Consider the following 17,394-nt stretch of genomic DNA (forward strand, 5'->3'; position numbering starts at 1 on the left):
TCCTGTCCCGCGGCAGGAAGCTGCCTCGGCCCGGCGGCGCCGCTCCATCCGGGCACTGCGGTGCGGGGGCGGTGGGCGCGGCCCCATCCGGGTCCCGGGGATGCTGTCAGGGCGCCGGCGGGGCGGGGCTGCGGGAGACGCGGAGCCTTCGGCGGTCGGAGCGGCACCTGCCGTGCCTGTCCCCCGCGTCCGGAGCCGGCTCCACCACCGCCCACCGTCCCGGCTGCCCTCCCCTTCCCACCGCAGCTCCCCGGGGCTGTACCACTGCTCGGCGTTGGAGGCCGCGCTGGCCCGGGCAGGCCCTGCCCCGCGGCCCCTCCCAGGCCGCGGCCTCGCAGGCAAGTCGCGCCTCCCGAGGGAGCGCTGAGGGCGGGGGCGCGAGCTGGTCCCGGGCGGGCAGCCCGCGGTGCGGCGGGTGCGCGGGCTCACCCTCCGGGTCAGCCCCGACGGGGGCGGGCGGCCTCTGCGGCGGGGTTGACACGGCTGCGGAGGGAATCCCGAGGGGCCGTGTCTGTCCGTGGGTATCTCCTGCTGGCACCTGCGCCTGGGAAACCCCGTGAGGGGATTAGCGGGCCTGTCCTTTGGGGTTGCTTCTCAGCTTACTCATCACTTGTATTTATCTTCTTTATGGAGACTCACAGCTACACTCACAGGTTATCAAGTATCAACTTTAGATGCTGTTTTCTCCAGTCAATACATTTTTATTAAGCGAATTCTGCAGTAGAATTTTTTGACCAAGTATGTGGTTCTCATAGTGTTGTACTTCCTGTGCTGTCATCACATTGGTCGTCGTGGCATTTGTGAGCTGGGGAATGTTCTGCTACCATTCCTGTTTGGATAGAGATGCTTATTTTCTGAAGCATGAAGACTTACGTTGTTGTCAGAGCTCTGCTGTAGTGCAGATATATTGTTACAAGCATATTTCAGTGTGATGGTTATCGTCTCTGTTCAATAAACTAGGAGACGTTATTTATCATCTTCAGTTTGATACATAAAGAAAATTTTGAGAGCAGAGTGGGAGAATGCAGGTCCTTATCGAATAAAGCACATATAGTTTTGAAGTAGTTGAAGACAATTTGAAGTGTTTTTAAGATGTCAGTACACTTTTATCATAAAAGATCTGACTTGCTCAAAGGTTATTTCCATATGTTTTCACTACAAAGTTTGCTTCATCTTAGTTGAAATAGTAGTTAAATTTAAGAACGTAACTTAAAAGTGTGGTTCTATTAAAGCTTTGTGCTTTTTGTATTTTTTTATATGAACCTGAGACTTGTACTGTCAAACATTTGTTAGGAAAACTAGGAGTGAATTGTAAAAGTCATAGAAAATAACAGAGGTTAACTTGTAAAACTCAGTCGTGTTGTGGTACAGCAATATAAAGATATTGACTTACCGATCAAGATGTGAGTGCTGTATAGGCTGTTTCAGTCCAGTCAAAGCCGTATTTTACTTAAAGATAATTTGACAGGTGTTTGGAATATATATATATATATAAATTCCCATAATGTTTTTTCTCTTTCATTAATAACGATGAGCAACCATGAATTGTAGCTCAGCAATTTTTGTTATGAAGCATCTAGTCTGTGATTATCAAGGCTTTTTGTGTTGTCGTTAGCATTCAGGTAGCTCAGAAACTAGAAATGCTTGTGGAGTCAGAATACAATTCATAAATCCTCTATGAGTATTTAAAGTTCAAGTTCACCCCTGCAGTTTAGTAGGTGAAGAGTAGAGTTATGGTAGCGTGTACATTAGGTGCATGTTTGCCTTTATCCATTTGTGAGGGTGAAGGTTTATGTGTTGTACAGATGATAAAGGTGAAAATAATCTTGAGGTCTGGGCAGAGAAAAGGGACTTCTTAGAGAGAGGGAACAGCTTTGCAAATTTGTGAGGTTGAAATGTGAAACAGGAGTTAGAAATGGCTAACGTGATTTAAATAGCTCAACACTGACTAAGTGCTTTGCCAATAGATCCTGGTGAAGTTTAAATTTCATACTTCTAGTGTGGCTGTTTTGTGGTGAAATCACTGGTTTGCATCAGCTATTGCAGATTTCAAGGGTAATTTTAAAAATATAAATTTATTTTAATTTACCGTTTGTATTAGGATCCAAAAGTTTATGTTGGTTTGAAGCTTCTTTTAAGTCTGAGGCAGCAATAAGTACTTGAGATAAGTCTGTTTTGTATCCTAGATTGCTTATCAGAAGGTATTAATGGATTTGTTAAATATTTCAGAACACTTGTAGGTATTTTTAATGGGATAAGTACTGCAGATAATTCATTCCATTGTGAAGTGCTATGTTCCATCTGAGAAGACGACTTTGAGGGCTGAGTGAAAATGAAGCTTTATAAAAGGTGGAAATTGTACCAGCGTGTGTTTTTGTAGCTCATAGTACAGGGTGTTTCAAAAAGATGGACCCAATTTAAAAAAAAAACAGTGATTTCAAATTGGGTCCATCTTTTTGAAACACCCTGTATGTTCCTAAAAAGGCAAATTAGAGAGCTAAGCTTCAAAAAACCTAGAAGTAGCTTCAGAAAAGCTAGATGTGTACATTTACAACTATCTTTTAAAATATGGATGTTTGTGTCAGATGCTTGTGGATGCACATACCCCTTTTCAATGCTAAGAGTCTGTACAAAAGTCTACTCCATGCAAAACAAAACAAAAATTATCCATTAAGTAAATTAGGCTTGTTATATGGTGTAATAGAGAAGTACAGCAGGAGAATTTTTTTCTCTGATGATTAGCTCTCAACTTCTTTAATACAATACAGTTAACATGATACTGCATATTCACACGTAACAATGAAGTAGAAACCATTTGCCTTTGAGGATGTTACCTTTGATGGAAATACTGATCTTGTGTTACAGTATTTTATAAACAAATCTAGCTTTCAGATCAGGTAAATATTATTTATAATTTTGGAAATGTTATAATTACTTCATTTCGGATTTGTTCCTATACTTGGTGTAGATAACTTTTATTAGTGACTAAAAAACTAAGCACGTGAGGACAAGTTGCACTCTTCAAGTGAGAATTAAAAATGAAATGGACATATTAGATGAAACCCGTGCAAATGGAAAAATGTAGGAAAAAACTCTAAAATACTGAAAGCAGTGCTGGTATTTCTCAATATAATCAGCAGAGTGTGGTCATAAATTCTTTGTTTAGTGAAAGGCATGGTCCTTCCAGGTCAGTTTAAGTCTTGGTAATCCATAGGTGACTAAAAGGAGTTTTCCCATTAGCCTTATTTTAATGTAGTAATACTTATTTTAGCAAAGTATGAAAGATGCAACAAGAAATTATTCTCAAGATTTCATATATATATGGACATCTGGTTACTCACACATGATCCTTCATGCTTCCCATTCTTATTTATGATTCAAGATAGTGGTGTTTTTCAGTATTTTCCATGTACATTTTTTTTCTAATAAATAGACTAAAGGATAGTGACAGTGATTTCAGGATTTTTTTGTTTGGGTTTTTTATATTTATTATGAAAGATTACCTACAATTTAGTAAAACCAGCTGATTGAAATAAAATGCATTTAGACATTAAAACATACTAGTATGCCATTAGTGCATTGCAAATGCCACCATTGTTATTTTCAGTGTATTTGCATGCTTCAGATGATGGTGAAAAAGTCAGCTCAAGCATGATGTGTATGTAAATTGGTTTGGCAGGAAACCTGATTAGAATATTTAAGCACTAAGAAAAATAGCTGAGCACTGGTGCTCGGCATAGATACAGGGAAAGAAATTTCTTAGCTATTTTTTGACTGAAACCTGCATTTTTAAACCAAGCATCAGCATATGGCTTCTATTTTTACAATTTTAGCAGTATATAGAATATAATGGGAGCAGTCGTGACTGTTAATTAATTCTGGATGCAGACAGCACAGTTGTTTGTAAATCAGTATGTTACTTAGCTGAACTGGGGGAGAAAAATCTCTGTCTGCATTAGTGACATGTATTTGTTCTAGATTATCCTGAGAAATGAAGCAAAATGGCTTTTATCTTCTGTAACCAAAGAAGCACATCAAAAGTGTATATCTGCAATACCTAATAATTGTCAAGTGGATTTCTTGGAAATGTCACTCGTGTGTGCTCAGGCTTTGGTGTGTGCATATTTTAAGATCTGTATACAGTTTGATGGATTAGATTATTGGTGCTTTTTTTGTTTGCTTAAATAGGACCTCTTGGCACTATGTGGTGTCTATTGTTTCGTGAGAACTGAGAAAACTGAATTTATTGTTGGCGTATTAATGTTTTGGAGATAGTGGTGATCATGATGAATTTTCTTTCTCTTACCCTGCTGATTTCTTTCTACTGCATTTATTTCAGTTTAAATGTTATGGCTTGAATGTTACCATGCTAGATGTTCTACAAGTAAGTGCAGTGTTGTTGCCTACAAATATTACTGCTGAATTCTCTTGCAACTTGAGAGTATGTAAAGACCTGAAAGCCTGTGAATTTTAGTGGGTTTTTTTAATTTTTTTTTTAAATTCTTAACCCCAAATATGAAGCAGTACAGAATTTGTTGTTGTGTCCGTGTTATTTCTGGGTGTCTCTTAAAACAGCAGCCTGTTTGAGTCTGCAGTTAAGATAATTTTTTTTCTTGAGCTATTGTCAGTTGTTGAAAAGCTGTTGCCTAAGCCTCACTGAAGCCCCCCATATTTAACCGCTCACACAGTCTTCAGACTTGACAGTTTTTCAGTATTTTAATTGTTTATTTTAGCATTCTGTTTCTTCATTTGGTCAGTATTACCAATTCTTCAGCAAAATACAGTAGGACAAGATCTGAGTTTTGAGCAATTTAGTTTGCAACCCAAAAACCTACCTAAGAAAGTGGTGTCATGTATTAGTGGCAAACGGGCATAGCACCAGCAATGTTTTGTGTGTGCCACTTACTAAGGTTAAGTAGTTTTTAAGTTGGCTTTAAGGAAATAAATTTGTCACCACTGTAACTCAGAGATTTTCTTGTTTTCTTGTTTCTTTTCCCCTGATATGTGTTGTTGCACATTTATTAAATCTATGAAGTAAAAATTACAACTGTATAGTCAAGATACATTTACTTTGCGAAGAATGATAAAAGAGTACAGTCATCAGGTTTTCACAATGGTTCTTAATAAACTTCATTATTCTTTCAGCAGGCCTCTTGGACGTGTAAACAATGGAAGATGAGGAAAATCAAGTGGCAGCCCTGAATGAAAAGCAGGTGCCGAACTCTGAAAGTGCTTATGTGTGGCATGTCACCGACATGAATCGACTGCAACGTTTCTTGTGTTTTGGTTCAGAAGGTGGTACTTACTACATCAAGGAGCAGAAGCTGGGCTTTGGAAATGCAGAAGCTTTAATAAGACTGATTGAAGAGGGTAGAGGTTGTGAAGTTGTTCAAGAAATAAAGACATTTAGTCAAGAAGGCAGAGCAGCAAAACAGGAGCCCCTGCTTTTTGCTCTTGCAATTTGCTCACAGTGTTCTGATGCAAAAACAAAACAAGCGGCATTTAAAGCTGTTCCTGAGGTGTGTTGCGTACCAACCCATCTCTTTACTTTCGTCCAATTTAAAAAAGATCTGAAGGAGGGCATGAAATGTGGCATGTGGGGCCGTGCACTGAGGAAAGCTGTTGCAGATTGGTACAATGGAAAGAATGGCATGGCTCTTGCTTTAGCAGTTACAAAATATAAACAAAGGAGTGGTTGGTCTCATAAAGATCTTCTGAGGTTGTCCCACCTAAAACCTGCCAGTGAAGGTAATAAGTTTTTATTTACCTGAAAAGACTGTGTTTTAAACCTTTTATATTACTTACTGTGGAACTATTTTGGAAACGCAGGTACCATTTTACACCGATGATTCCTTAGTGATAATATGCTGTAGTTTAGACCTTAAAAATCCCGAGTGCTTGTATCAGAAATTGACCTGTTTATGTTCCAGGTACAGAGTTTGTTCCTTCTTTTTCTTCACTTGCTTCAAGAGAAAATAATACAGTTCCCTCAGTTTGTTCCTGTTTCTTTATTTGGGAAGGTCTGTTGGTTTCAAATATGTTAAGGTCCTTCCTTCTAAGGAGAATAATATAGTAACTAAAACTACTGCTCTAAATTATGTGGCTGACCTTTTTTGTAGCTGGTTCACAGGTCTAAGAATGAAACCTGCTACCTCATTTACTTGCTAGAGTGATAAATGCCAGTGTAAACATGGTAATCCTGCTTGGAAAATATTTTTTATTTTCAATAGGAATTGCTGTAGTCACTAAATATATTACCAAAGGGTGGAAAGATGTCCAAGAGGCTTACAAAGACAAAGCAGTTTCTGCTGAGACTGAAAAACTCTTAAAGTATCTGGAGGCTGTGGAGAAAGTGAAACACACAAAAGATGAGTTGGAAGTTACTCATTTAATAGAGGAATATGGTCTAGTTAGAGAGCATCTCCTGACAAACCATCTGAAATCTAAAGAGGTAGGTAAACTTCGTTAGCTTTGTATTCTGTTTAGACTAACACTTTCCAGAGCCTTAAGTCCAGATTTCCATAAAAAATAGCCCTTATGCTGTTTTCAAAGTTATTTACCCGAGTAGCTAGTTTAAAATAACGAAGGTCTTCATATGACTTGTACATTTATTTTAAAATACACTTAATTAATATACAGATGTCAGTTCTTGTAGTTTGGAAATATCTTTTTTTTTTTTTTTTTTCTTTCTTTGGTCATAGGTTTGGAAGGCATTGCTGAAGGAGATGTCCATTTCTGTATTGTTGAGAAATTTAGGAAAGCTGACAGCAAATTCAGTGCTTGAACCACAAGGTTCAGAAGTGGCGATAGTGTGTGAAAGACTGAGAAATGAGAAACTGCTAAAAAAGGCAAGAACCTTTTCATAATCAGCGCCAGCCTTTGTGGTTTTTAGTCTCTTCCTAAACTGTATTTCTTCAGGCAACCTCTTTAGAAAATAAAAGGGAAGTTATTTGGAGGAAACATGTACTTAATATTTTAAAAACCTGTAGTGCAGAATACTTGCTCCTTTATTTTAAAACTTGTATTATCAGTTCTCATTTGATTCCCCCGCCCTGCCATTTCTGACAGTTTTATACAAATTAAGTATATTGACAGCTAGGATCTTTTCTTAAATTAGGGCTGTGGCAAGCTTTGCCTCTTGGGTTCATCCATCGCTTCCAAGTCTTGTAGTTTAGAATCAGTCATAACAGCTTAAAAATTGAGTGGAAGTCACTTGTCTAGGATCCTAGGAAATGAATGAAGAAACTAGCATAGCAGATGAGAGGGAAAAGAAGACAGAATAAGGAGACATTCTCCTTTCAGATTGCTTTACTATCCATCTAAGTAGTAAGAAAATAAGATGGGGGAAAAAAAGGTTCCCCAAAGGCAGAACAAAATTCTCAGGAATTTAATGGGAGAAAGAGAAGACAAGTGGCTTTTTCTAGTAGTTTTGTGAGGTGAGGAGATTAAAATCAGGACACTTAAGTTCAAGACCATACTTGAGTTGAGAACAACAGAAAATAAATACAAAACTAATTTAAAGTTTGTTCTTATCCTAACTCAACTCCATTCCTCTCATCTAGACAGGGACTTTGTTTCACTGTAAGCCCATGATAGAAAATAGCACTGGACAATCATAGATAGAGATGTGAATTTCTCCAAAATTCTGGTGATGGCCTAAGATAACATTTGGAATTCATTAGAAGATGCTGGAAAGGGAGCAAAATCCATTACCAGTAACTGACAAGTATCAGTTCATGCCATCACTGTGTGAAGACTGCATGAACTCTTCAAATTTAATAAACTTAAAGGAACAATATATTAAACCAGGGATTTTTGTAGTAGGATCTTAGATTTAGTTTCCTACTTGGTGGTTTGTTGCTTGTTTTTTCTTTTTTTGGTAAGGAGTTCAGATTTTCAATAACTTACTGTTGATTTCTTTTGCCTGTAGGGTAGAATACATCCATTCCATATTTTGGTTGCATTAGAAACCTACAAAGCTGGACATGGAAGCAGAGGGAAGCTTTGGTGGCGTCCCGATGAAGACATTTTAGAAGCTTTAGATGCCTCATTTTACAAAACTTTCAAGGTAATATAGTTCTTCAATTTTTTAAGCTTTGTAAGAATTCTTTTTTTTCTGAAAGCTTGTAAAATGATATGGAGAAGTTTGTTGAGTGGATACCAATTTTGAAACTTTATGACAAAAATCTTAGGAATTAGGATTTTATTAAACAAAGAATCAAAACTTCGTGATATTTTCAGCTTTCAGCAATATTATTGTCCTAATGTTACCCCAGAAAGAATTAAAACAAAAAGCCCCATTTCTGGGGTTGAAAGCAGAAGGAGGAAGAAGAAATTAATATATTAATTACGTGTACTTATTTCTTATTTTCTTTTTTTTTTTTTCCTTTTTCCTTCTAGACAGTTGAACCAACAGGGAAACGCTTCGTACTTGCAGTTGATGTCAGTGCATCGATGACGCAAAAAGTTTTGGGCAGCGTGCTCAAGGCTAGCATGGTTGCAGCAGTGATGTGTATGGTGAGACATTCGATTTCTTTTACTTATGACTGTTTTCAGCTTGAGCTGCCCTTTTGATAAGAAAAGCTCTGAAGCTGGTTAGAAGATGTGACTTGTGCCTCACTGATGGACCAGATGCTTAAAGCTACTGGCAACCAAATTCAGAAAGATCAATTTGAAGATGTTGGTTTCCAGTATAAATTGAAGTGGTCAAGGCTGCTTTTTCACTTCTCTTAGCTGAAAATATATTTGAATTTTTTTCAGAAGCATTCGTAGAATAATACAGGTTGGATTGAGAAATTTTGGAATAATTATTGTGTACATTTGAGTTATCAATACAGCCTTTGTATCACAGTTGCTGTTCCCTCAATTTGATATTCTAAAGCTTCTTTTGTATTTATATTCTAGAGAAGTCAAACTTTTGTGTGTAAAAATGCTTAGTGTTTATGTCAGAGGGGAGAGCAGAAATATGGAAGTATCTCTACTTAGAGTAATGAGGGCATTTCTTTAGCTCTGATTTTTGTAATGTTTATTTGTAGTAATATTACAGAATATTTAAAAGTGTAGAGTGAAGCGTTAGTGCATAGGAGCAGCCATGTTGACTTAAATACAAAAGGATATGTCGTCATGGTTTTGGTATGGAATGCCTTGATTCTGACAATAAAAATTCTGAATACTACAACTAAATTATTTTTTTCTTCCTTTCTCAGGTTGTAGCACGTACTGAGAAGGATTCCCATATTGTTGCCTTTTCACATGAAATGGTCCCTTGCCCAGTGACGGCTGATATGACGTTACCTCAAGTATTAGTGAAAATGTATGAAGTATGTAAAAAAAAAAAAAAAAAAAAAAAAAAGTTGTTGCTAACATCAGGGTTTAGAAGTCTCAGCAGTTGCATTGTCTTTTCTTTGTAAGCAATTCTACTACTGTGTTTAGTTTGTATCTGTATAGTAAAACACTGGATTTTTTTCTCCCTTTTATTTAAAGAAAGTCAAACAAATGTCATTATTTCAACTGCTGGATATTGAACAATGCAGTTTAGGTTGGCAGCGTTGGGTCACAATGACTTAAGTTTGAAAAGAGTATTTAAAAAACAAACAAACAAAACCCTGAACAAAACTGAAATGAAATGAATAAGTGACCTGTTGTTTAACAAAGAAGCCTCTGTCTGTGATAAGACACAAAGCTTATGTAAAACGTCATTTTTTCATGGTTCCATGTATATATATTTTTTTTTCTTTTAAGATTCCAATGGGTACCACCGATTGTTCCCTTCCCATGATATGGGCTCAAAAAACTCAGACAGCTGCTGATGTCTTCATTGTATTTACTGATAATGAGACCTTTGCTGGAAATACTCATCCTGCAACAGCTCTTAGAGAATACAGAGAGGTAAATACCCTTCTGACTGTTTGTATGAATACAGTATGAATACAGTACAAAAAAATTCCCAGTTCTAAAAATGGTTTAGAGACTGAACTAGTGGCTTTTTTCACTAAACAATTATGTATTGTTAAAAACTGATATTCTACAATTAGGCAGAATTAGTGCACATATTGCACTAATTGCACATATTTAAAACCACTGAATTGCTAAAAGGATTTGTAATTATCCTACACTGCTCGATGTACTGCAACACCAGTAAAAATTTGTTTGGCATTCAGGGAATATATGAATTTCTGCATTCTGTGTATAATTGATTGAATAAGCTTTTTGTAGGAAGTTCTTACGGAGTGAAATTCAGCTCATAGAATTAAATTTAACTTTAATATCTGCAGTAGATACCACAAAATTTAAATGAAGTAATGAACATAAGTCTTTAGGGAAGCTGTCAACAGGATGAGGTGATGAGGTGAGATTATCTTGTGAAGAAAGCTCATTGTGCTTTAAAGGGGCTACTCCAAGCTTTGTAATCTTGAAATGGAATTAGGAAAAATACCTTATCCAAGCACATTGCTATTAGGAACTCCTATTTAATCAGCAACCAATCCTCTATGCTTTCAGGGAACTGTTTTTTGAACTCCAAAAAATGCTTTTGTGCAAGCTTGTATGTGTACACATTAAACTTCATGCCCACCAAGCTGAAATTAATACCAAAAATGTTTAACTTGCCCACTGTGTCTTTGTTTTCTTAGTTGAGTTTAGCTCTCATTTCTAAATTTGTGCTTTAAACAAAGAGTTCCGTACTCTGGCCTTTATGCAGCTTGCTTTGCTTTACAGGTTACTAACCTGCAAATTCAGCTTATTTAGCAGAATTGTTCAGGCCACAGCTGTTGTATTTATTTGGAAGTCCTTGCCTTAGACAAAAAAACACTCTTTAACTCCTGTTAGATGGTTTGAAAATTATTATTATTGAAAGTTATTTTCTCAGAATGAACTGCAGAATAGCAAATGCGATGTTTACATTTGAAATAATCTCTGAATCTTAGTCTTGCAGGAGAGCTGTACTAATATACTTAATTGTAATTATTTCTATTTATTTAAATATATCAACTGCAGTTTAAGTAAAACATTAACAGGTAGTCTGCACTTCTGCGTAAGGCCTATCTAGTTTCTACCAATATGCCTATGCAGCTAGTGGTTTATGCAAGCAAGATAGCAATATCTCTGTCATGTTAAAGTTACTGTATATGTGTGCTCTGATTTTTGTTTTTGTCCTTCTTTCCCCTAGAAAATGGGTATTCCTGCTAAATTGATTGTTTGTGGAATGACCTCAAATGGTTTTACGATCGCAGATCCAGATGACAGAGGCATGTTGGATATATGTGGCTTTGATACAGGAGCTTTGGATGTTATTCGAAACTTCACTTTGGATTTGATTTAATTTTCTAGGCATCTTGCTCCTCCCAGTGGGTCCATTGCTGGCAACAGACTTCACCCTGGGAACTCGCAGCCAAATGTACTGTATTAGAATATGGCACATTATACACATATCAGAATGTTACCTTTTTGTGAAGGGAAAACAAGAAAAGCAGATAAGGAATCTCTTTTCTCTTTTTTCCTGTTGCACACAACTTAAAATAACAGCGGGAAGTTTGCTAAAAGTAGCTACAGGGTTGGCTTTCATTTATAATAGATAATAAATACTGAGAGATTTTTGATTTTTTCCCCCCACCATTGCTGTGGAATGCTTGTTTGCAAGAATAAATTGATGAGTTACTCTTAGGATAGGGCAGGGAAAAAAAGTGGGTTTAGTATTTTTAATAATGTTGATTTAACAGCAACTTTGAGAGGAAATTTTCTTTGGACTTCTTAAAGTCTTTGTATTTTTAATTACTAGGGTTCAACGGTTTCCATTGTTACACTTCAAATCTACAAAAGAAGTATTTTCTGGCACACGTGAGACCATGTGACTGTGATACAGTATAAAAGTTGGTGAAATTTTATACTGATAAAACTGAAAGTGGAAGAGCTCATGCTGATCTTTTTCTGTCTAGATTATGGTCTAGGTTTTCAGGAGTAAAGTGTAATTAATGCTCTTTAGATAAATTGAGGGGCAGTTTCAATGCAGTTTCAGAAGCACTATTTTAGAATTAATATGCTTTACCAGAAGTTGTAAAAACTGGTTTTAGTAGAAAAAGATCTTGGAAATGTCTAGGAAGCTGCACCGAGTCCACGTTATAACTTCAGGAAGCGTCAGCACACTTTCAGTGAGAAAAATCAACAAGTGCATGTGTCTTGGCTGGCTCTTGACAGCTGAACGGTAACAACCAGAAACGAATAGCTACATTTTTTTCAAAACAATGTATTCAGTAATACAGAAACAATCTTCCTAACAGGAGAGTATTTCATTTTTTAGAACCTTTTTGTAGATTAACGCTACTTCTGATTTCTTAAATTAATTCAAGCTAACATTTTTTCAAAACTACCTCCGGTTTATAGTGACCAATTCTTAAATACTTCTATTAAATGTACAGTTGCCTCCTTCATGTTCTCAAAATCTTGTTTAGGAAGTGATTGAAACTGGATTTTTTTTTCAGTCTAATAGTAGGAGTGTGAATAAATAAGGATAAAGCTAGTGAATATCTTATCACTTTGGAACAGGAATTGATAGCAATTCATGTGTATATGTATTTAATTCTGTGTGTGTGTTTTTTATATATGTGTGTATGGGGGGAAGTTAAAAGATCTCTTTAGTAGATCACAATCTTAGAAGATGAGAGAGGGTTTTTAGTGATGCTTTTACAACTTCCCCTGAGACAAATGTATGTCAGCCTCTTTTATGCTAATTCTGGCTGATGAATTTGATGGCAATGAATTTGATGTTAATTTGAAAATAATAATAATTTATAAAAATAACCCAGTTGTGGTAAATGATGTGTAAGACCATATTTTTCTGCCTAAAACCCAAGCTTTTAAATGTGAAATTCAAGTTTGTGTTATACTTTTGATACTTGTAACACTTTTCATTACGCCTCTAACGTATCGATTATCATTTCAAAGCTTGCATTCTGTATGTTGGATATCTCTTTTGGTGCTAAAACTTGAGGTTACATGTTACTGACAGTATTCTGCTACATACTTTAATGAATACATGAAGACAGTGAGGGAAGCTTTTTCTGACATTAAAATCGTGGCTTAAAGAACTGGTGATAGGACTGTTACCTTTCAGTGGACACAAATGTCCTGAATTATCACTGCTCCTATGATACAGCTCTGATAGGATCCTTGGAGAATATGGGATTGCCACCGGCTTGCCGGGTGACATCTAGAAAAAACAAGTGTTCCTACAACAGCTGAGACATAGCACTTTGAGTTGGAAAAAGAGAATTACCCATTTTATGAAAAAATTCTTACCACTTTTAGTCTCCTTTCTAAATAAACCCCATGAATATGGGGAGTAACCTCATTTACTCAATATATTTCAAGTAAATGCACTGATGTTTTGGGTTTGGTTTTGGTAGTTATGTGTTTTGAATTGCACAGTAGTCAAAACATCTGATTAGGTGTTTTCTTCTAAGCTAGCAGTGTTGAAAATGACTGATAGATAAGTATCTTTTACAAGTACTTTTTCTTATTTGGAGTAGTATTTGTGAAGTAATAGGAAATATTTTGGACTAAATATAAAATAAAAACTTAAACAAGTATTTCAAGTAACTTTATGCAGCTAATTGCATAAATTTACTGCAAGTAAAAGATTAGACTAGTTACTAACAGATTGGATGAATGGTTTTAGTAGTGTTGCATCTTTGAAAGCAGGCCAGTTTAAAATTCAGTTCCTCGAATTAGGGTGTAAGTGAAAGTGAACTTTTCAGTAGAACTTAGGGAAAATGTAGCTCCCTGTATCTATTGACACTGGGTGGCTGTGCACCATGTTAAAGGTAGTAATCTGTTCTGGAGGATGTAATATGCTCCTAAATATTTGCCATATCTCTGTGCTAAAAAGATCTTGTTAGAAATAGAATATTCTAAGTGTTTGGTTATCTGCTGTAAAACTTGCCCCAGTGAAATCAGCTTGACATCTGCTCCTTTAAGATTTTCACAGAGGGGGGAAACTGAAGTTAATGCAGAGAGCTGAAACTTTGTAGTGTGTTGACCTTTGTTTCTCCTGTTTTCTGTTTGGTTTTGTTATTATCTCACAGTAAGGGCCTTAGAAGAATGATGCTGCATATTCCTTTTCCATACGCTGGATCTTTTATCTGCCCAGATAGTGAATTTTAGGGGACAGCATAACTAATTTGCCATAGCACAAATTTGTCCTGATTTTAGTCTTTAGTTACTAAGCTGATAATTTCCAATTTGATAACTGGATATGTAAAGTGGCAATAATTACTGTAATGTTAAAAAAAAAGAAACAGTAAGTGAGCTAAGGCAGAGTTGCTAAGCTTAAGCATTAGTTCAATGTACAATGAATAACCTCCCCTTTCACCAAAGAGGAGACACTGACTTTTTCAAATTAATAGTGTTGTTTGCATTGGAGGAACACTTTGACTAACAAAATAAAAATGGGGCTATAATTGTGCACTGCAGTGTACCAGTAAAAATGGAACAGGGACAAGTTAGTTAAGTTTATTCACAACATTAATTAAAAAAAAAAAAAAAAAAGTCTAAACGCAGAGTGCAGCTGCAGACTGGGTTAATGCAGGTTTCCTGATGTCTGACAGAATTAACAGGCTTTCAGTTGGGCTGCCATTTCACTGTGACCCCCTCCCAATTCTTAAGTAGTAGACTATTAGATCTAAGACTACAATGTTCAGGTTCAGGCATCAGAAAGAACAAAAGGACGTAATGGTTGGAAGCACAGCCGAGGTAAAACATTCTTGTGTAATGAAGGACTATAAGGAATGAACATTAAGGTCAACTTTCTTCGTGGAAGGGATACAATCAAGAATGTGAAGAGGGCAGAAGGCACTCAAGATTTCTTAAAAATCACGCAATACATACATCAGCACTGCGTAATAAATTGGATAGACAGTAATGATTTTGCTGAGAAATAGAGTTTTGTGTCAGGAGTTTAAGACTTGTAGCAAAGAGGAGGAGAATTTGGGCTGCTTGTAGTATTAGGTGACAGACAAAATACAGGGGCTTACCTACTTTCCTTTGTGTTTAAAAAAGTGAAGTCTAAAAGTAGGTGTGAATCTGAAGTCTGCAGGGCCGGTCTAAGTGCCCACTATGTGGAGGCCACTAAAAGCTGGCGCTAAAATATCTTGCTGCTTAAAATCCCTCTTAAAACTGTTTGTTAAACATAAATCATTAGGGGGGTTGTGTTGTTCTTTTTTGTTGTTGTTTAATTGGGGCCCATAAATGGCATGGCTTTAAAAGGCTGTTCAATGAACAATATATTCTTGGCTTAAAAAGTACACCAGTAGTTTTGGAAATGTGTTTTAATAATGCCTCTGTCTGTAAAAACACTAAGGAAATCTCTGTTGCAAAATGTTCTGCACTCAACCACATACCAAACTGAAAGCCACCATACCAGAAGCATTAGAATTGCTTCCTTTTATTTTGTTTCTTGTCTTACCGGTTTGCTTTGCCCTTCCCTTTCTCTGTTAATATTAGCTTTTTTTCTCCTTTCTCATATCCTGTCACCTTAAACCTGTACTTGAATCTCTTTTCACGTATAAACTCTTGTCCATTCCTTTTTTTTTTTCCTCCCTCTGTTCTTAATTGAGCGTGCTGGCTTAGCTAAATAACTGATACATGAACTGATATCATTGTATTTATCTTAAAAAAAAATGGATAAATTTACATTTCTTTGATTATATAAATCTCTTACAAAACATTTAGTTTGCTGTGTCTATCAGATCTTCGGTAAAACTTTGTGTAAAGATCAGTGACAAAAGTATACTTTGCTTCTCTAAAAAAATCCAACCTCTGCCTGAGAGTGGCTTTATTTTTATAAAATAACCGTTTAAAATAGGCTTTTCAAATTTAAAGCTTCTTTCTAGAGTTAGTTCAGGGGGTTGGAGCTTTCCATACTGTTGAATATTATCTGGCTACTGTAATATGCAGAATTAGGGAAATGTTTAAATTAATATTCTGGATAAACGAGCAGTTTCTTTGAAGTATTGATTAGAGAAAATGTTCAAAGAATAGGATGTAGAAGTAAGCCAAAGCAAAGAATCATTTGTCTTGCTTGCGCTTTTAATCTTTTTTGTAAGCATTTAATTGGTTTTGAAGTTTATTTTGCTATTTACAATGTTTCACAGTCGACAAATATGCTGTAAGTAAGCTGTTTGTAATTACTATTTATGTAATGGTAGAAACTTCATCTTGCCATGATACAGTGTTGTGTACAACATTGCTGAGTAAGCGTTATGGGAAAGGGTAAAACACTAGGACAGTGGATTATGTATGTGTTGCTTTGAGAGCTAAAATTTAAGCTTAGCTAATGTCAGCAGAAGGTAAGGTATCTTTCAATATGTGTGCTTACATTTGGATTTATAATTTTGATACTGTAAATTGTGGTTTCTTTAGGTATTTCTGCATTCTGAATTTAAGTTTAAATATATAGATTTGCATATATATGTGGTATGTTGAGAACTTTTATAAATGCTTCATTAACAAATAATGAACATAGAAAGCTGTTTTCCTAATGTTACCAGCTTCTTAGAGTTAAGCACAACTAGTTAAAAATGTCTTTTCTATTACATTCGCCTATAAAAGTGCAGTTCTACTCTTTAAACATAATTCTGTATAAAGCAGCAGCAGATGGGTGTGTTCAGAGCTCTGTCTGCTTAGTTAAATAACTTGATCTCTTATTTCCAGCTTCACCCACTCCTTAGGAGCGTGGTGGTTAAGCTGGATAAGCAGGTACGTCTTAAGTGTAAGTACAGAATCTTTTAGTGGATAATTTTTAACATTCACATCTCAGGGCAAGCATTATTTTAAGATAAACAGCTTCGTCCTGGAGACAACGCTAAGTAAAATGTATGGAAAATTTTACTGAATATTTGAGTCCCCCTTTATTTTTTTTTCCTAGAGTAGAACCACACTTTAACCACCATATCATGTTTAAATAACTTAAACATGACATGGCTTTGTGCCATCCAGTAATGAAGGCACTGTCTTGCTGCTACTTTCTATGAAATGATACAAAACTAATGAGAAACTATTTGGATGGGGAGCCTTAATATGATTAAAAATAAACAATTAACCCTTTGAGTGCCTTAAGACATAACTTCTTTTATAATCGGGCACTCACTTGGACCTGCAGGCATACATCATCTTTTCTCAACTATTGGAATAGAATATTGCCTTAAGTGACAGTGCCCTGGGATTTCTGAAACTTAGAACTCAAAGGGTTATTTTACACTACTGTTTTGGGACTTTTTTTTTTTTTAACAGGGAACAAAATTAAAAGGTCTTTGAAAAATTTCTTTGCATACTATTATTATTTTTACATGATGGATTTACCAGCTTTCAGGTGTAAGACTATTGTTAATCTGAGAAAACATA

The 17,394-nt window shown here is 36.1% G+C and overlaps 1 protein-coding gene across 3 annotated transcripts; it reads left to right on the forward strand.

Moving 5' to 3' along the window:
• The first annotated feature begins 208 nt into the window (after positions 1-208).
• On the forward strand, positions 209-17,211 carry RO60 (Ro60, Y RNA binding protein). Of its 3 annotated transcripts, none has more exons than XR_014184058.1 (9): positions 209-338; positions 5,146-5,748; positions 6,231-6,451; positions 6,702-6,848; positions 7,931-8,068; positions 8,401-8,517; positions 9,207-9,313; positions 9,742-9,888; positions 11,168-11,300. XR_014184058.1 is itself a non-coding variant. In XM_082052583.1 (9 exons), exons 2-9 carry the CDS (start codon positions 5,169-5,171, stop codon positions 11,318-11,320), a joined length of 1,617 nt encoding a protein of 538 aa, XP_081908709.1. In that variant the 5' UTR covers positions 209-338; positions 5,146-5,168; the 3' UTR covers positions 11,321-17,211. The 3 variants fall into 3 exon arrangements, 2 of the variants coding, with proteins under 2 accessions (XP_081908709.1, XP_081908710.1); XM_082052583.1 differs by having other exon boundaries at positions 9,207-9,320; positions 11,168-17,211; XM_082052584.1 differs by having other exon boundaries at positions 214-338; positions 5,149-5,748; positions 9,207-9,320; positions 11,168-17,211.
• The last annotated feature ends 183 nt before the right edge of the window (positions 17,212-17,394 follow it).

The sequence above is a fragment of the Streptopelia decaocto genome, assembly GCF_964273445.1.
Source record: "Streptopelia decaocto genome assembly, chromosome: 5".
Classification (NCBI taxonomy): Eukaryota; Metazoa; Chordata; class Aves; order Columbiformes; family Columbidae; genus Streptopelia; species Streptopelia decaocto.

What these genes read in the sequence shown, in the direction of transcription:
- RO60 (XM_082052583.1), top strand. Translation starts at nt 5,169, where the DNA reads ATGGAAGATGAGGAAAATCAAGTGGCAGCCCTGAATGAAAAGCAGGTG. An exon ending in ACCATCTGAAATCTAAAGAG is followed by an intron (nt 6,452 to 6,701) that starts GTAGGTAAACTT and finishes CTTTGGTCATAG; the next exon opens with GTTTGGAAGGCATTGCTGAA. An exon ending in CATTTTACAAAACTTTCAAG is followed by an intron (nt 8,069 to 8,400) that starts GTAATATAGTTC and finishes TTTTCCTTCTAG; the next exon opens with ACAGTTGAACCAACAGGGAA.